The following is a 17,342-nucleotide window of genomic DNA, read 5'->3' as shown; positions in this document are numbered from 1 at the left end:
ATGTACTTAAATACAAATTCTCAACTCAACTTTATTTATAAAGCGCTTTAAGAACAGGCATTGCTGTACACAAAACGTAAATATCGGTCGTGCAGTACGGCGAGCACCCACCATGTTGGCCATAACGCAATATTTCATCGTCCGCTAGGAGCATTGTGGGAAATGTAAGCGTCAAACGTAGTTTTAGTGGAGGCGGCAAAAGCCTTCACGCTCAAGTTTAAAAAAATAAAAAATAATCTATAGATTCTGAAATGTACACAAACGTAAAGTCATTTTCATAAATTTACATTTTAATCTAGTTGGCATAACAATCACCTTGCCTGTACACTGAATCTTATATTTGCTCAGGCCAAAGCACCGTCTAATATAAAATATTGCTCTGCACCATGTTACAGCTTCTTGGAGCAAAGAAACTGCAACAAATGAAGTGAACGGAAGTTTCATGTATTCAATCTGCATACTTGTCGATGTGGGTTGCCACAACGCCATCTTATGGCATCTATAGCAAATTACAAACATTTTCAGATGGCTGTCAATTATTGCTTGGTTTTCAAAGATACCTAGTGGAGTAAATAACTGGTCTGAACTTGAAGTGGAATTTGATCGTCTCCAGCAGCACACGAACCCATGGTCAAAGCCATAATTGTCTACATTTATTAAGGCTTAAAAGGAAAGAATAGACCAATACATTTTTTTCACAACTACATTTCATTTTAAAATGAACTGATCCACACAATGCAGCTTTATCATTATTTTATTTGTTTGTTTTATTATTATTTTTTAACACAGGCAATATCAGCAGTGGACCTTTTTGGACATTTCCCACTTTTACAAAGTTTTTTTTTTTTTTTTTCCCCTCTTTCTTTCTCTCTTATCCTCAGCAGATCATGACGCAACATGTTGGATCAACGCTCTTAGAAAATAAGGGAACTACTAAATCACACAGCACAAATAACAGACGGCAACGTGGAAGAAGGCTGGACGGGGGCCATCGTTTGATTGTCTCGCAGCGGGTTGTCCCCGAGATGATGTTACTTCATGGGAGTCTCCATTTTAGCTGGGAAAACACGACAAAGAAATTTAAAGTATATTTTTATATGTGAATAAATGAATAAAGTGACTTACAACAATGTTAAAAGGTCAAGCAAAAGGATTTCCAAAGGGATCGTCGAAGGCACTTGTGGAGTTCTGGGCAACAGGAGCAGTCTGTCATACAAGACAAAAATAAATAGGATGAATGCTGATTGGGAAGGAAAAAAAAAAAAAAAAAAAGTGCTGTAAATGCAATAAAAATAGGGCATTTCTATAATCGCAAATTTTATCAAAAATATTTTTGTCAACATTTTTCCACCGGACTAAAACTAGACTGAAGCCTTCATTAATAAACAATAACTGGACTAAATCAGTATGCATTTGCATCTAATGAAGACGAGACAAAAATGTCTTTCACTTAATAAAAACTGGACTAAAATTTCCTGACATATTAGTTCATGAACAAAAATGAGACGAAAATTACACTTTTTTTTTTTTTAAGATCTTGTCTCATAATCTGGGGGGGGGGGGGGGGGGGGGAGAAGTAAAAAAAGTAAATTAGTTATAACTTAATAAAGGGATACTTGAGCCATTTTTGGCAGTCAAACAACATTTTGCCTATAATAAACTGGATATTTTCATTATTTTTCATGCACAATTAGTACCTTTAAAAACACATTTTGCAACTTGAGGTCGACTGAAAATGACATCACAAGGGCTCAGGTAACCAATCACAGCTCAGCTTGTGAATGTCACATGACCAAACCTAGTAAACAGCTGAGCTGTGATTGCTTACCTGAGCCCTTGTGATGTCATTTTCAGTCGACAGCAAGTTGCAAAATGTGCTTGTAAAAAAATAAAAAAATAATAAAAAAAAAGGTACTAATTGTGCGTGAAAAGTATCAAATTAATTATAGACGAAATATTAACTTTTTATTACTATAATGGGCTAAATAAGTGAACTATCCCTTTAATCCAACAGCTATAACGTTCCAACAACAATAATAATGCGACTGCGAACAGCATGAAGCCATAGTTGTTTTTCCCATCAAAAAGATGAGAAAATTTGATGCAAAATAGTTTTAGATACAACAGTTTTTGTTAAGATGAATAAAATTACATTTTCTTGAACTAAAATGCTCGATTTATAGTCGACTAAAAATGGATTAAATAAAAATGGGATGAGGTTAACTAACTGATAAAAACTAACAAGCGTGACTGAAATTGGACTAAAACTAAGACTAAATTTAAAAATGGAGATAAAACCTGAAGGGAATGGTTGTCGTCGAATTTGAAAGTCAACTCTAGATGACGGTTTGTTGTCGATCGACGTATACGTTTGGACAATGACAAAAACTGTACCATCGGGACAGGTGGGACCCCAAACGGGCTGGCATCGGGGGCTCCAAATGCCTCATCGAACTTGTCGAGACTGAGGCCTTGTCCTGGTGCTGAGCTGTTTGAGGAGAAGGCGTCGTCGAGGAGGCCCGGGGCATTCACACTCGGTGGCGGTGCGTCTGTACGGTAAAAGACGACCATGTAAAAAAAGGACGGGCGGCGTGGAAAGCGTTTAGCGTACGGCGCCTCCTCACCGTTGACCGCCACCGACATTTGATTGATGTCAAAGTCGTCGTGGTCTGCGGCATCTTGAGCCAAGCCCACCTTGTTGTTGAAGTACTGGTCGAAAGCCCCCGATTCCGAAGGCGGGGCGGCCGCCTGCTCGCCTTTCCTGGCGGGGATGGCGGGCGGCTTGGCGAGCTGGAAGTCCTTGAACATGTCCTTGCCGGTCTTCTTCTCTTTGTCGCCGAGCGGGTCCAAAGCGGTGAAGGCGTTTCCCTCCGCCTTGGGCGGGGCCTCCTTCACGGGGGGCCGCGGGGGCGGGCGGGACGGACCTTGCTGCTGCTCGCCCAGGCCGCCGGGGAAGGGCCCGGGCTGGAATGGGTTGGTGGAGGCCGGGTGGGCCCAAACGGCCGCCGGTGGCGCCGGGGGATGGCCCCAGGCGAGATGCGGGGCGCCGAACTGAGCAGGAATCTGTTGGCCCCAGGCGTTGGGGGGTATGGGGAGACCGCCGAAAGCGGACGGCTGCGGGTAGGCGGCGGCGGGGTACATCGAGGGGGCGACGGTGGGGGCTGCCCACATGCCCGCAGCGGGGACGCTTGTGCTCGCTGGTGGTGGACCCAACTGAAGATCCCCTGGAAAAGAAATGAAAAATTTCAAAACTAGCCACACGCTCTATCACGTCGCCGTCTCCTACCCAAAGCGGCGATGGAGGACTGAGCAGAGTTGGCCGGCGTGTTGTTGAACAGCTCGCTGGCAGCTGACGAACCTTCCGGAGCTGCAAACAGTTCCGCTCCGAACAATTCACTTGCTGAGGACTGTTGAGGGAACACGATGAGGCCCGAACAAAACATCAGTTTTTTGGTTTTTTTATTGGACATGAAGTGTTCTCAGACTCGGGGTGCAGCTACACCAGTGATGTCAAACTTAAGGCCCGCGGGCCGGATCAGGCCCACAAAGGGGTTTAATCCGGCCCACGAGATGATTTTGTAAAGTTAAAAAAATAAAAATGTAATGTCAGACTAATTAATCAGTCGGCCACAATCAAAATACATAAAAATTGGCCACTTTTTTTTTTTTTTTTACACAAACGGCACAATGCACCGTAAGAGCTTTACCATAAGCCCAAAATGACAATGTTGATCATTTTTATGTGCACAAATCAAATCAAATTTATACTTATGTATTTTTCTTTTCTTAAGTTACACATTTTTATTTCCAAATAGTTCAATAGACCACATAAACACAAAGAGTTCCAAAGTTTAAATGATGGCACAGCACTCTGTTTTAAGTCTTTTTTTTTGGTACCAGAAATGCTTTGTGCTGGTCACGGGGTATTTTTAAAAAATATATATTTCACAGTCGGTACATCACTGAAAAAGGATTGCTCTATGGCACATTGAGGCCATATCATATCATGTTTTGCGAGGGAACGCAAGGTTGTTTTTTTTTTCAATATTTTCATAACTATATACACTATTTACTCTGCTGTGAGTGCACCCCGAGTCCACAATTTCAAATACATTGTGATGCTTTTCTTACCGACATGCGTCGCCACTTACCGGTGCTTTAAATAAAAAAAAAAAAAAAAAAAAAAAAAAAAAAAAAAAAAAATCGTGAGCGTTAGCGGAAAAAACAAGGAAAGGAGATTACAGCATGAAAAGAGCCACAAGACATTTGTGATCGTCTCAGAGGAAGCTTGTGAACACAAGTGCATGCGTTCAAAGAGAACCCCCCCCCCCCCCCCCCCCAATTCTACTTTGGACCATTTAATATGGTTGATATCCTGGTTAAGGTCGTTGTACTAGTATGCTCTTTGTCCTCACACTAGTGAGACAACTCAGCGCAAGAGTAAAAACGACTGCCTTACGAGTAGCAGGCTAGAGTGTGCACAAGTAGACAACTGCATGCTACAAATATAGCTAAAAGTTGGACTAGTTGACAGCTTAACATGTACTATTACCACTGAAGTGAAAAACTCAATGTTTTTGAATCCAAATGGAAGCCGTTTGTTGCCATCGACACTACTAGGGAACGGAGATTTTGGTTGCTAGACCAAGCTTTGCTGTTCTTTATATCGGTTATAGTCCAGCGCACAACTGGACTAGTCTGGCACAAATTTAAAAAAAAAAAAAAAAAAAAAACAGCCCAGGAATTTTGACTTAGGCCCACCGGCTCAGTCCGACTTACCTAAACTAGCACTACCAGTGATGTTGATGATGTTACAGTTTTCTAACTATATTCAAAATGGATTAATGGACTGGTCCCTCTAAATTGTGGGCCAGTCTCTTAGGGTCAAATGTAGTAAAATAAAAAACAAAATTAAAAAATAATAATAATAAAAAATACCTCAAAATAAAAAAATAATAAATAAAAATAAATTAAAATAAAAAAAAATACATTAAAAAAAAAAAAAAAAAATCAAAATAATTTTTTTTTTTTTAAATTAATAAAAATATAAATAAATTAAAATAAACAAAAAAAAAAAATCAAAAAAAAAAAAAGTCACTGCATTGGCCCCAAAAAGAGGCCGGCCCACCGGGCATCTGCCCTGTATGCCAGATGGTCAGTCCAGCACAACATTAATACCGTATGCTTTTATCATCTTCCTGATGCATTTTTCATTCGTTCTGTGTGCTGAATTGACAAAGAGCATTCTAGTTCTAGATATCAAGGAATACGGAATGAATGCTCAAATACGTGCTGTGTACGTTGTGGAGACCCAGTGCGAGCAGTCAAGACCTGCATGCAGCCACCTTCAGGCGTCACGCATGCAGCCGACGCCGTCAAAAAAAACGGCAAAAAGGTCACCTTCTGACTCCTGCGACCCCGTCCGGCCTTCGAGCTCTGCGGAGGCGGGTTGAGAACCACCGAGTCCTCCTTGCTCGCAACCTCCGCGGCTTGGTGGCTCGCCCCGTTCGAAAAGTCGCAGGCGTGCGAGTCGGAAAAGGGGTTTTGGGACTCGCCGCCGTCCATCATGCCGCCGTGCGTTATTTTGCCCCCGAGCGGCCACTGGCCGTTACTGAGAGCGAGGATCATGTTCTTACTGGTCAAGTCTAGCATCTGCCGGCCGAGGCGCTCGGAGTTCCCGTTCAAAGGGTCGCTAGCGGCCGTCCGAGCAGAGACCATCGGGCCGTCGCCGGGACGGGGCGTTTGGGACAGCGGATCGTCTCTGAAAGGGTCGCTGTCCGGGGTGGGAAAGTAGCCGAATGGCGAGCAGAAGAAGGAATTGTCTGTCAGGGGCGGCGCCCTGCGGTCGGCGGCACAGGAAGTTAAAAGCGTTCCCTTTATGCAATTCTGATTGCTGTCGACTTGAGCGGAAAAGTCCAGCAAGAGAATATCATTAGAGTCCTGGTTCACATGAGAGGGAGATTCAGAGATCAGATCAATCAACATGACAAATGAATCACAAAAGAGAAAAACGTTTAAAGCTGCTATGTGTAAAGAAGACAAATGTGCTGAATCAAGATTTGATTATAAATGCCAATCCATGAGCATTATTGTATGCAAAATAATCTTAGTAACCGGAACATTCTACTTAATTTCAACATGTAATGCTTTAAAACATTTTTAGATTTCATTTATTCATACTCCACATGAGCATAACACCCACTGTAGACACAAAATACACTTCAAGATCAAAGTCATAATTTTTTTAGAATAAAGTTGACCCATGCGGTATTAGTCGTTTTTTCATTTGTAATATTACAAGAACAAAGTTAGAGATTTTCAAGAATTAAAACACTTTCTTCAAAAATACAGCTTCATTCTTGTAATATGAATCAAATGTTGAGGGGAAAAAATGTGACTTTCCATCAACAATTCTACAACTTCTCAAAAATACACAACTTTATCCTCTTAACATTATGACTTTAGTCTCAGTGTAGTCCTAATTTTCCTTTTCAGTGCATCTCAATTCTTCCTTTGGATTGAGAGAGGTGGAGTGAGAGAGAGGTGGAGAAAGATAGAGAATGAGGTAGAGAGAGCGAGGGAGAGAGCGAGAGCGCGAGAGAGCGAGAGAGAGAGAGAGAGAGAGAGTGCGAGAGAGAGAGAGAGAGAGAGAGAGAGCGAGGTGTAGAGAGAGAGAGAGAGAGCGAGGTGGAGTGATTGAGAGAGGGAGGTAGAGGGAAGTAGAGATTAAGAGAGTTAAGAAAGCATAGGTTTTATGACAGTTTTTTTTCTTAAATATAAAATGAAAAACTGTTAAAATATTACACCTGAAAGAATCATGTGCATCATCATAAAGTATTTGTAATTCAACAGCTTCCACACTGGATCTCATGAGACTGAATGTGTACCTAATGAAGAGGCCAGTGCGCGTCCATCTTCGAAAAGCAACTCTCTCGTATAGCAGCTTTAAATGTTAAATGATTTCACATGAAGATCAACTCAATTCTGAAAAGCACAAATTCTACTTTTTTTTTTTTTTCCTCCTTCTTCGGAATTTGATGACCACCAAAAGACAAAATGTTCTTTTTTTTTTTTTTAGAATTGAGTTTACATAAAGATCATTTTGTGAGTATTACTAGGAATATTAATGAGTGGCTTGTATGTTATCCCCCCCACCAAAAAAAAAAAAAAAAAAAAAAAGATAGCAGATAGGGAACGTCGCACACTTACGTTCGGGGCATGGATGTCCGGAGGGGTCGACATGTCTCCGAACAAGTCCAGCTGCTCCACTGGCTATTAGTCAAAAAACATTACAAAATAAATAAATAAAAAGAAATACTTTTAATTAAAAAACAAAAACATTCAATCTATAGACTGAAGTGAATCCAAATATCAAGAACAATCAGTAGTATATAGACTCTTTAATGCTACAAATACAGCAATGAAGAATAAAATACGGCTCATAAGTGATTTGGATTATAATTAGAACAAAGTTGACTTACTGGAGTGTTTTTTACCGGTACAGCGTTACTTCCATTCTAAAAAACAAATATTAGAAATGATCAATAGAAGTGAATTAACGAGTCCCGCTCTATTTAAAATGCTTCCATGTGCTCACCTCAACAACTGCGCTGCCATTTTCTCCCTGTAAATAAACAATGTACAAAATGAAAAAAAAAAAATAGCCTATTTTGATAACATGCACAATACAACGTAGATTTCCTGTTGTGCATTAGCGTTATGCTAGCATGCTTAAGGCAAAGTTGTTTGAAGTACAATTGATTCAAGTTTGCAACGTGGCCTTCCTTACCTTCTGGGAGGCCTCGGCCTCTTTCTTCCTCATGTTGAAGATGACTTGGAAGAGGTCCTTCAGGTCCAAGACCAGCGGCTCCGCCTGCCGGGCGACAAAGGCAAGGAACGGGCGTGTCAGGGAACGGGACGGCGGGACGAAAAACGTTAACCGGGGCGCTCTCGGGAACCTGCTGCGCCGTTTTGATGGCGAAGAACTGATGCTGGCCCTCGGCCCCGCACACGTAGCCGAAGGCCCGGTTGTCCGTCACGTCTCTGGCGATGAAGGAGATCTTGTTCACGATGTGCTCGTGCTCAATCACCTGAAGCAGGGAAACAATTATGGAACTGAATAATAAATACAGGCAGCAATAATAGGTATCAGTACAATGGCGTATTAGGGCCACATATTTTTATTTTTCCCCAGAGGGGGAGTAATATTCTGAGGAAAAAAACAAAAAAACAAAAAAACAAAAAAAAAAAAAAAAAAAAACACAATTTTGCGACTTTAAAGTGGCAAATTTTGAAAAAAAACAAAACCTCAAACTCAGAATATTACCCCCCCCCCACCACCAAAAAAAAAAAAAAAAAAAACTCAGAAACTTTTTTTTTCTCAGATTACCCCCCCCCCAAAAAAAAAAAAAAACTCAGAAACTTTTTTTTTCTCAGAATATTATCCCCCAACCCCCCCCCCCCCCCAAAAAAAACTCAGAAACTTGTTCTCTCAGATTACCCCCACCCCCCCACCCCCCCAAAAAAAAAAAAAAAAAAAAAAAACTCAGAAACTTGTTTTTTCTCAGATTACCCCCACCCCCCCCCCCCCAAAAAAAAAAAAAAAAACTAAGAAACTTGTTTTTTTCTCAGAATATTACCACCACTCCCCAAGAAAAAAAAAAAAAAAAAAACTCAGAAACTTACGGTTTTTCTCAGAATATTACCCCCCGCCCACCACCCAAAAAAAAATTAACAAATATTTATAAGTGGCCTTAATACGTTGTCATACATCATCAGCATTGTATGTAGCAAAACACTAAATATAAATACTTGAGAATGAAATAACAGCAATAGCCACATTGTGACCGGGTAAAAATAATTATAATAATAATAATAATAATAATAATAATAATAAAATAGATCCTACTCCAGATTTCTCATCAATGATTTTGATGCCAGACATGGATATATTGACCCAAATCCGCTGTTTGTGTTTCCCTTGTGAGCGAGCAGCTACCGCCATTCCCTGGAAGGAAACGCATCACACAGTCAAGACTTACAGGAAAATACAAATTCAAATTAGCTTTCTGGTTTAAGAAAAATAAAATAAAATAAAAACATTCAGGATATATGCATATCACTGAGCTTAGATTCATTAGCTTGTTGCAACACAGAGTGGAAGAGTCACAGAAAGGCAAAGAAGTGGACATCCATGGAACATTATTAGTCCATTCCTAGGTAAAGAACAGCAGGTTGTGTAAAATAAAGTACTGAAATACTCAACAGTTGGTAGTAGTGATCACCTTTAGCTTCATCATGGAGTCCTGGCACATCTTGTCTCCTCGGGCTTCGGGTACATCGTCGATTCCGATCAGTTTGGCTTTGTACCTCACGCCGTCCCCTTGAAACCTGGCCAGCAGGTACTCGTCCGTTTTGTCCGGCACTGAATGACAAAATGCGGATCACATTTTGGTCTTTGGGTCATGTGACATGTTTACGCTGTCATTTGTTGCTAAGGCAGAACGTGTGGCTCCAAGAAACAGGACGACGCAACGGGAATAAAAAAAATTTACCTGGCCATGTATTTATTTATTTTTTTTATTTTTATTTTTTTTTTAATGGGTTTTAGAAAACAGGCAAGCCCGAAATTAGAGTTACGCCTTCAGTGTTATACCACAAAATAGCAATAAGTGCTGAGGTCTAGTACATACTAGTTAATATTGTTGTGCGCTAGCACTGCTAGGTTCAGGCGTGTTGATGCTATGCTAATTTAAGCTAGCCCATCTATCGTGTTTCACATTGTAGGTTAGCACCAAGCTAGGAAACTTTTGCTAGGACATTTTAGTGTTGAAATATACAATGTTGAATTCTGTTTTGCTTTGTGTGTTGATGAGATGCTAATTTACGCTAGCCCATCTATCGTGTTTTACATTGTAGGTTAGCACCAAGCTAGCAAACTTTTGCTAGTTTTGGTTGAACATTTTAGTGTTGAAATATACAAGGCTGAATTCTCTTTTGCTTTGTGTGTTGATGCTATGCTAATTTACGCTAGCCCATCTATCGTGTGTCAAATTGTAGGTTAGCACCAAGCTAGCAAACTTTTGCTAGTTTTGGTTGAACATTTTAGTGCTGAAATATACAATGTTGAATTCTCTTTTGCTTTATGTGCCAGCTTTAAAGTAAACATTCACAGGGAGCGACAAATAAACTGCTTTGCGTACTTGGCAAGTAAACAAGCTTTGCCTCTTATTTGAAGAACTGTGTGAGCAAGTCTACAGGTCCAGAGGACCCCAATTTAAAGTACCTGACTCACTTTCCACCACTTACTACTACGTACTTATTTATCTCACCTTTCTTCTTGTCTTTCCTGAACGGGACCTTGGATGCTACGGTCGCGGGTGAGGCAGGAGGTGAAATGGAGGTCGAAGCCGCGGGTGGCGACACCGCAGCCGGGTCGGTGGCGGCGACCGGCACGTTGGCCTCCACCATGGCAGACATAGCGTCTGTGGAGGGGGGCGTGCGAGACAAGTCTCACTGAAGGACAGGACGTCGGTTGGTGGCTCTGTCGGAAGGCAGCTCAGCAGGCGGGAGCGCCCTTAGAATCCACGCATGCTTGACGCGTGTTATCTGCAGTGGTTAATCGTAAAAAAATAAAATAAAATGTTCACAGATGAAACAAAGCTATCCACACAAAGTCACTGATACTACAGGTGTGCATAGCGATACCCACTTTTATATAAAAAATAATAATAAAAAATCCGGCACCTCCCATTCACATGTCCAATGCTAAAATTAATATTTATCCAATTAGTCGATTAATCAATGGGATAATCGACAATAATTACTTAAAAACATGATAGCTGTAGCTAGGGATAGACAGATTATTGCCTGGGCAGATTATTGGCGCCGAAATTCAGAAATTTGGCGAGTATTGGCATCGGCCATTTTGAAGAATTGTTTGGCAGATAAAAGATCCATTTAAAAAAAAGTTAACTTCAGGGAATTCATTTAAATGTATTTATTTTTTAACAAATTTAAATTTTCAGAGATGCCGCTGACCCTGGGAACTCTCTGCACCTTCTGTTTTTGTTTGTAATTAAAACTAAGATAAGAAAAAAAATTAATACTTCAGATATTTGGAAATTTAAAAAAAAAAAAAAAAACTTTAGTATAAAAAAAAAATGTTTTTATTTAACTTTTGAAAACACGCTACTGCCCCTGGGAGAACCCGTAACTTGTTAGATTTAAAAATAAATAAATAAATAAAAATAAAAATAAAAAATAAAGTCTGTTGACTAAGATAAAAAAATAAAAAATACAAAAATATATATAAAAAAATGCCAATATTTTAATAACCCTAAAAGTTGCTCAATAAACATATGCTTTAAAATTCCAGAAAATTTAAGAGCTGTAGTTTGTTTTTTTCAAAATTTTTATGCCAATATTTTCCCTTTTTAGTGAAAATGATTATCAGCTCCAAATATCAGTTATCGTGTCCTTGACTACTAATAACCTGTATCAGCCCTGGAGAGGAAAAAAAAAAAAAAAAAAAAAAAAAAAAAAAAAAAAACACATATTGGTCTCTCTCTAGCTGTAGCACTACAGAGTTGCGGAAGATATGTGCAAGATATATTTACTGCTCGGCTACCGGATATAATATTTTGACAACCCGACTGTAAACATTTACAACCTTAACAGGAGAAGAGGCATGTGACCCATAAAAGCATCTTGACCTCCAAAGGTGGCAAAAAATGCTGAATAAGACCAGGTGACTGCCAATAACTTTTTTTTTTTTTTTTTTTTTTTACTTTTCTCATCACTAAATTAAACATCGAGACATAGCATGAAAACTACAAACGCAATCTTGCAGACATTGGACAGATTGTTAGCTTGAATTTTTAAATAGCAGTGCTAACAATCAAGGCTAAACTTAACTCCTCCCAGTTATGCAGTCGAGATGTATGCCTTCAGCATACGTCCTTGACATCAATTACTACTTTCCTATTTACTACAGCTTTTGCGTCATCTTGGTATATAAAACAGAGCACAATAAAAATGTGTTTAAATGCTTCGAGCTCCTTGTTAAAGAATACTATTCATATTTATGTCTTTACTCCACATTTTCATTCAACAATACAAGATTGAAATACCCAAAATATGAATTAATATTTCAGACAGAGGAAGTCGCTACCCCTGCGATTCACCGACCTCCGATTTCAAACGAGTGAACGCGCATCTCCGCTGACAGTTAAAGATAAGAAACCACAAACAGCACAAAACACCACACAGACACACAAAACACCTCTCAGAACCCTTCCAGATCCCAACGCTAACGCCTAGCAAGGCCGTGAGAAAGCGCGGGACCGGGCAAAGGTCGAGCAATCAGGCTAGGTTAATCTTACGCAGGCAGTGTAAAAGATCTTGTGATATATCTGCAAAGCATCAGCTGACGGAACTCAAGAGTCGCGCCAACGGACAGTAAAAAAAAAAAAAAAAAAAAACGGGAGATAACGCAGGAATGGTCGGAAGTTTATAGGATGCTTGTGTATTTCTGTTCTTGAAAACCACCTGGAATGATTAAAACATTTATGTGATGAAGGTCGACGTGATGTTGGCACCCATTGACAACGTTACGCTAGCATCTATGCTAATTTACGTTAGCCTGGCTATAGCGGCTCACATTATGTTAGCATTAAGCTAACAGGGCCTTTGTTAGAGGAAATATGGTTGGTTTAACAAATACGTTGTTTAAATATATACCGTTTAATTCTGTATACGTTATTTGTGAGCTTTATTCAAAGTATTCCTACTTCAAAATGTTTTTAAAGCCTCTGTCTTTCTACATCGCAGATTTTTAGCTATCATGGGACGAGGAAATTGCCTGACGTGACTTCCAACCTTCAGCTAATTGCTAATTACATCAGAATTGAAAACAATTTTCACATTTACCATTTCCTAGCGTGAATTCGGTTCACAAGTCACATTTTAGAACCAGGGTCCGTCCGTGGAGTGCTTGAAAAAGTTGTTAAATATAGCGACCAAATTGCTGAGTTGGCAACACTGTCCGTGCTTTTGTAAATTAGCACCTCTTCTGTTCCCAGCCATGTTGTTGGTGTAAGCAGTGCACATCAGCTAGTGACAAAAAGGATACTTAATTTTAACCCATAATTTAACTTCAGTTGAAATTAGGGGGGAACAATTTAATTCCAAAACACCGCAATACAGTAGAATGCACTTTTCAAAACACAGACTGCAAAAGTGAAGTTAAAAAAATTTTTGTATATCATACATGTATATTTATTCATTAATTTAACACGGAGAGTTGAAGTGATAGCCACCGATTTGTTTGAATTATTATTGTAGTCTGATTTATGTTTTACTCGCACTTAGACCACACAATTTTGGTAGAATTATAAAAAAGTTATTGTGGTTGAGGAGTCAACAATTAGCTGAAACAGACAAATAAGATGTCTTTCATATTAATTTATGGTTCATTTGCCTTTATTTTAGCAAAATCATACCCTATAAGAACAAAACATTTAAATGAAATCTCATTGTTTATACAGAGTCAAAACTAAAAATGTGTTTGCTTCAAGAAAAAGGACCTTGGAAAAAAAAAAATGGAAACAAATTGATGACTTTTCTAAATCGTTCAGGCCAAATTTGAAACCTTATAAAATATATATAAATGATTAGCTTGGCATTATTTAGTGTTACACTTTCTAAGGGGGGGTTGTAGGAAAAACCTCCCCGGAAAGCAAAAAGTTTGAGAACCCGTGCATCCCTATATTAGTGTCAATTGGACACCTTTTTTTTCCCCCCCCCTCTCTCTCTCCTCAAAAGCAGCTTTTGTCCTTCCCTGGCGTTTCAAACGCAAACATGTGACCTCGTCGGAATAAAAAGTCAGCTGTTCGTCGCCAATTACAGTTAGCTAAAGGATCACACTTTTGCAAGGACTTTGGTTCGTGCACCGACTACCTCAAACGTCAGCACAATACACAGGCAAGCAGCAGAAGGTCTGGAAGGAGGAGGTTGGTCGTAGGGAAGGGGTGGGGGGGGGGAGAAATGTCACAATCGTGGGGCCGTCAGGAAGCGTAAAGTGGTGCACATCTGGAGGAAATCAGCCAGTGAGTCAGCGTGCGAGTTGAATGAAATGTGGTGAAACACCGCCAGAGCACAAAAACACACGAACACGAACGCAGGCCATGCATGCCAACATGGGCCTCTCGTGCACAATGAGGAGGAGGAGGAGGAGAAGCTGCGTGGGCTTGAAAAGTCATTTTTAGACTCCTTGCCTGGACAGTCAGCAGACGTTTTCGCCCCTGTGATTTATTAGTTGTGGAGCAACAAGCCCGGAAACGGTAAAAAAAAAAAAAAAAATTCAAGATAAGTTGAAGCCCCCCGGAAAAAAAAATGTTCAAGACAAGACGACAGTTTGCTCAAACATTCTTGGATGGAAAGTTGGGAATCACTTACGCACACAAAAAAAGTTGGAAAATGGCCGTGTAACTCACTCACCGTGTGTTTCAGGGGGACGAAGGGGAGCTCCGATTGAGAAGGGAAGGTCGCTGTGAAGCTGCCGGTCAGATGTTTAGTTAGTTTCTCCGCGAACGTGGAGAACAGGAGCGCCTCGCACTCTCGCTGCGCCGCAAACTTGTCACACTTGAAGACTTTCCTGCCTGCCTGCAAGCCAACGACGCTTCTGGGTTTGGGGGTGGGGGGGGGGGGGGGGGGGAGTGGGCGGTCCCTGCCTGCAGCAACGTACCGTAGGCCTCACTACTAATAAAATGGACGCCAAGAAACGTTTTTTATCGGATCATTTTTTCGCAATTTTTTTATTTTTATTTTTTTAAATTAAAGGCGTCCTCTGTTGCCACTGGCGGCCACAGCAGGAAGAAAGCCAAGAGTCCTCTTGTTTTCCATGCCTATCTCCGCCAACAACAGCTGACTCAAATGATCAGCTAATCAGCGAGCTCCGTAGAAGCCCGATAACAATCTTGTTCATCAATCAGGTGTGTTGATGGAGGGAGACGTGAGAAAACAGGACAGGACTCTGGCTCTCGAGGACCAGATAGCACTGCTTTAAAATAATATGACTCAAGTAAAGGTAAAAGGTAGTCCTGTAATAATAAGTATTAAGTAAAAATAATATTTTTAAATGATGAATACAGTGGCGCTTTGCTAGGAATGTGCATTGATAGACCCCAAGTGGAGGACCAAAATTGCCAAAATGAAAAATAAATTCATGAATAAAGGTGAAAATATTTTGACCTCTCATATTTTTTTTTTTTTTTTTAACTGACGTGTACAGGATATAGTTTAATTAATAGCGGGGGGGACAGCACACAAAATAAACTGCATTTAGAACAATATAGCCGCCTCAAAACACTTCATAACAAGAAGCAGTTTGGCAGGTAGTGAACATGTTTTATTTAAAACAAAAAAAAACAAAAAACAAAAACGAGGTTCAAGCTGTTATTGCCACTCCCAGTTGAAGTTTACCATCAAACTAAACAAACCGTTAAACAAAGAATTTAAAACAACCATACCAGTTTACGTATGCTAGCTTAATGCTAGCTAACATACACCTGCAATCACTCTAGTGTTAGCAATAATAGTTCTAGCTTTAATGTTAAACATGAAAACATTATTTATTTATTTTTAATATTCCAAAATATATGACGAAAGACTTTCTGGTCTATATTTTTAAACACCTAAATATTCAACCATAACATATAATTTTGTCTAACAAAAAAAAAATGCTACCTTAATGCTAACAGACAATGTGAAACACCATAAAGATGGTAGCGAAAGTTAGCATAGATGTTGTGGTAATGCTAACACATAAATCAGCTGATATTTTAACACACTCGAAGCAGCATAAAACAACTGAATGAACTGCAATATATCGGGGGGCTCACTCACTGTACAATATTGTGACTTTTTTTTTCTTTTTTCTTTTTTTTTTTAATGTACTTGTAAAGTGATTCCCATCACGTTGCTGGGAAGGGGGGAAAAAAATTATCCGCTGGTGCCAATATGAAATTTAAAAAAAAAAGGAAAGTAATGCTGACATTTTCAAAAGTTCAGCATAAGAAAAAATAGACATCAGATGAAGTTGTGTCATCGCCATGTTCGCCGATTCCAGTCAATCACGGTGCGTCAAGGACTTCTAAGTTTTAAAACAAACACAGCGAGGACGAGGGATTGCCACATTCTTCTAACAGAAAACCTCAGGATGACTCTTTGCTCCAGTCCCACATCGACTTTCACTTCTGTAAACTGCGCAAGACGAGCCGCATAGCAACGCTGTCACATGTCAGACTGGACATACCACTTACAAAAAAGTTGGGCAGTTAAGGTTGAATTTCAGAATGAAACTAAAATGCACTGCCAACTTTACAGGTGAACTTTGTGGTACTTTTTTTGCTCAACGTGCTGCGCTCTGAAGCAGCTGAACCGCAAAATTCACAACAAGTGTAGTACTGTATTGTGGTGGAGATGTGTTTTTCACAATTTTAGTTTTACTGTCCTTTTGGGCATGGCTAAAATAGGAGTACTCTTTAACTCATTCACTCCCAGCCATTTTCACAGAAGCAATCCTGTTCGCTTCCGGCTGCTTTACTGGATTTTGAGTGATTTTGCAAGGCCCACAGAATATTGTGTTTTATTGCTATAAAAGCATGGAACCTATCAAAATAAAGATGAAAGTCTCTTCTTTCATCAGGAAAAAAAAAAGTATGTTTCTATCTGTTTTTGTTTTGCAACAATTAGCATTCGAAGAGAGCTAAGTGTTTGGACAAATCTATTTAAAATTGTAAGTAATTTAGCTTTTTTTCTACATGGCCCTGGTTGATCTCCTTTGCTCTGCTGCCACCTGCTGGCCGTTTGTGTAATAACTACCATTTCTGCAACCGTTCTTTGCAGTTGAGAGGCTGCCTCAAAGCTTTCTGTATGCTCTAGCATAAAAATAAAATTAAAAAAAACAACGTATAAATACGTCTTTGGGACACTTAAAACATTAAAAAAACGTATATACACGTTATTGGGAGCAAATGAGTTAATAATCTGTTTTTGCAAGACATTTGTTTGGCGGCCCCTGTAAATCTTGGCGCCCAAAGCAATCAATCGCCTGTGTTTGCCGAATGGTAAGTCCGCCCCCCTGCCTGGTTGTGGGATTGGTGTAAGCAGCGGCTCATTTGCATGAAACAGGACAGCTGTCACCCAATCACATTTCAAGAGCGCATGTATCTTTTGTCTTTTTAATATTAAAAAGTATTGGACTAAATTACAAAAATAAAAAAAAAAATAAAAAAGATCATCCCAAACTGACTACCAGAGCCAAGTCATGCATTTGCTTG

The 17,342-nt window shown here is 39.8% G+C and overlaps 1 protein-coding gene across 3 annotated transcripts; it reads right to left on the bottom strand.

Moving 5' to 3' along the window:
- Positions 1-736: 736 nt before the first annotated feature.
- On the bottom strand, positions 737-14,905 carry dab2 (DAB adaptor protein 2). 3 transcript variants are annotated; one of them, XM_077497825.1, is made up of 15 exons: positions 14,500-14,904; positions 10,332-10,608; positions 9,285-9,424; positions 8,909-9,007; positions 7,959-8,090; positions 7,790-7,873; positions 7,598-7,624; positions 7,482-7,517; positions 7,210-7,272; positions 5,401-5,940; positions 3,287-3,407; positions 2,625-3,224; positions 2,395-2,549; positions 1,126-1,206; positions 737-1,057 (listed from the first exon to the last, which is right to left on the bottom strand). In XM_077497825.1, the coding sequence occupies exons 2-14, from the start codon at positions 10,477-10,479 to the stop codon at positions 1,141-1,143; spliced, it is 2,211 nt and encodes a 736-aa protein (XP_077353951.1). In that variant the 5' UTR covers positions 10,480-10,608; positions 14,500-14,904; the 3' UTR covers positions 737-1,057; positions 1,126-1,140. The 3 variants fall into 3 exon arrangements, with proteins under 3 accessions (XP_077353951.1, XP_077353953.1, XP_077353954.1); XM_077497827.1 differs by lacking the exon at positions 1,126-1,206 and having other exon boundaries at positions 14,500-14,905; XM_077497828.1 differs by lacking the exon at positions 5,401-5,940.
- Positions 14,906-17,342: the final 2,437 nt, after the last annotated feature.

This window comes from Festucalex cinctus, chromosome 15 (assembly GCF_051991245.1).
Source record: "Festucalex cinctus isolate MCC-2025b chromosome 15, RoL_Fcin_1.0, whole genome shotgun sequence".
Classification (NCBI taxonomy): domain Eukaryota; kingdom Metazoa; phylum Chordata; class Actinopteri; order Syngnathiformes; family Syngnathidae; genus Festucalex; species Festucalex cinctus.
The sequence above is the reverse complement of the archived record's forward strand: the minus strand, read 5'-3'. Positions and strand labels throughout refer to the sequence as shown.

What these genes read in the sequence shown, in the direction of transcription:
- dab2 (XM_077497825.1), bottom strand. Translation starts at nt 10,479, where the DNA reads ATGTCTGCCATGGTGGAGGCCAACGTGCCGGTCGCCGCCACCGACCCG. An exon ending in ATGGCAGCGCAGTTGTTGAG is followed by an intron (nt 7,518 to 7,597) that starts GTGAGCACATGG and finishes TTTGTTTTTTAG; the next exon opens with AATGGAAGTAACGCTGTACC. An exon ending in GTCCTCCATCGCCGCTTTGG is followed by an intron (nt 3,225 to 3,286) that starts GTAGGAGACGGC and finishes TTTCTTTTCCAG; the next exon opens with GGGATCTTCAGTTGGGTCCA.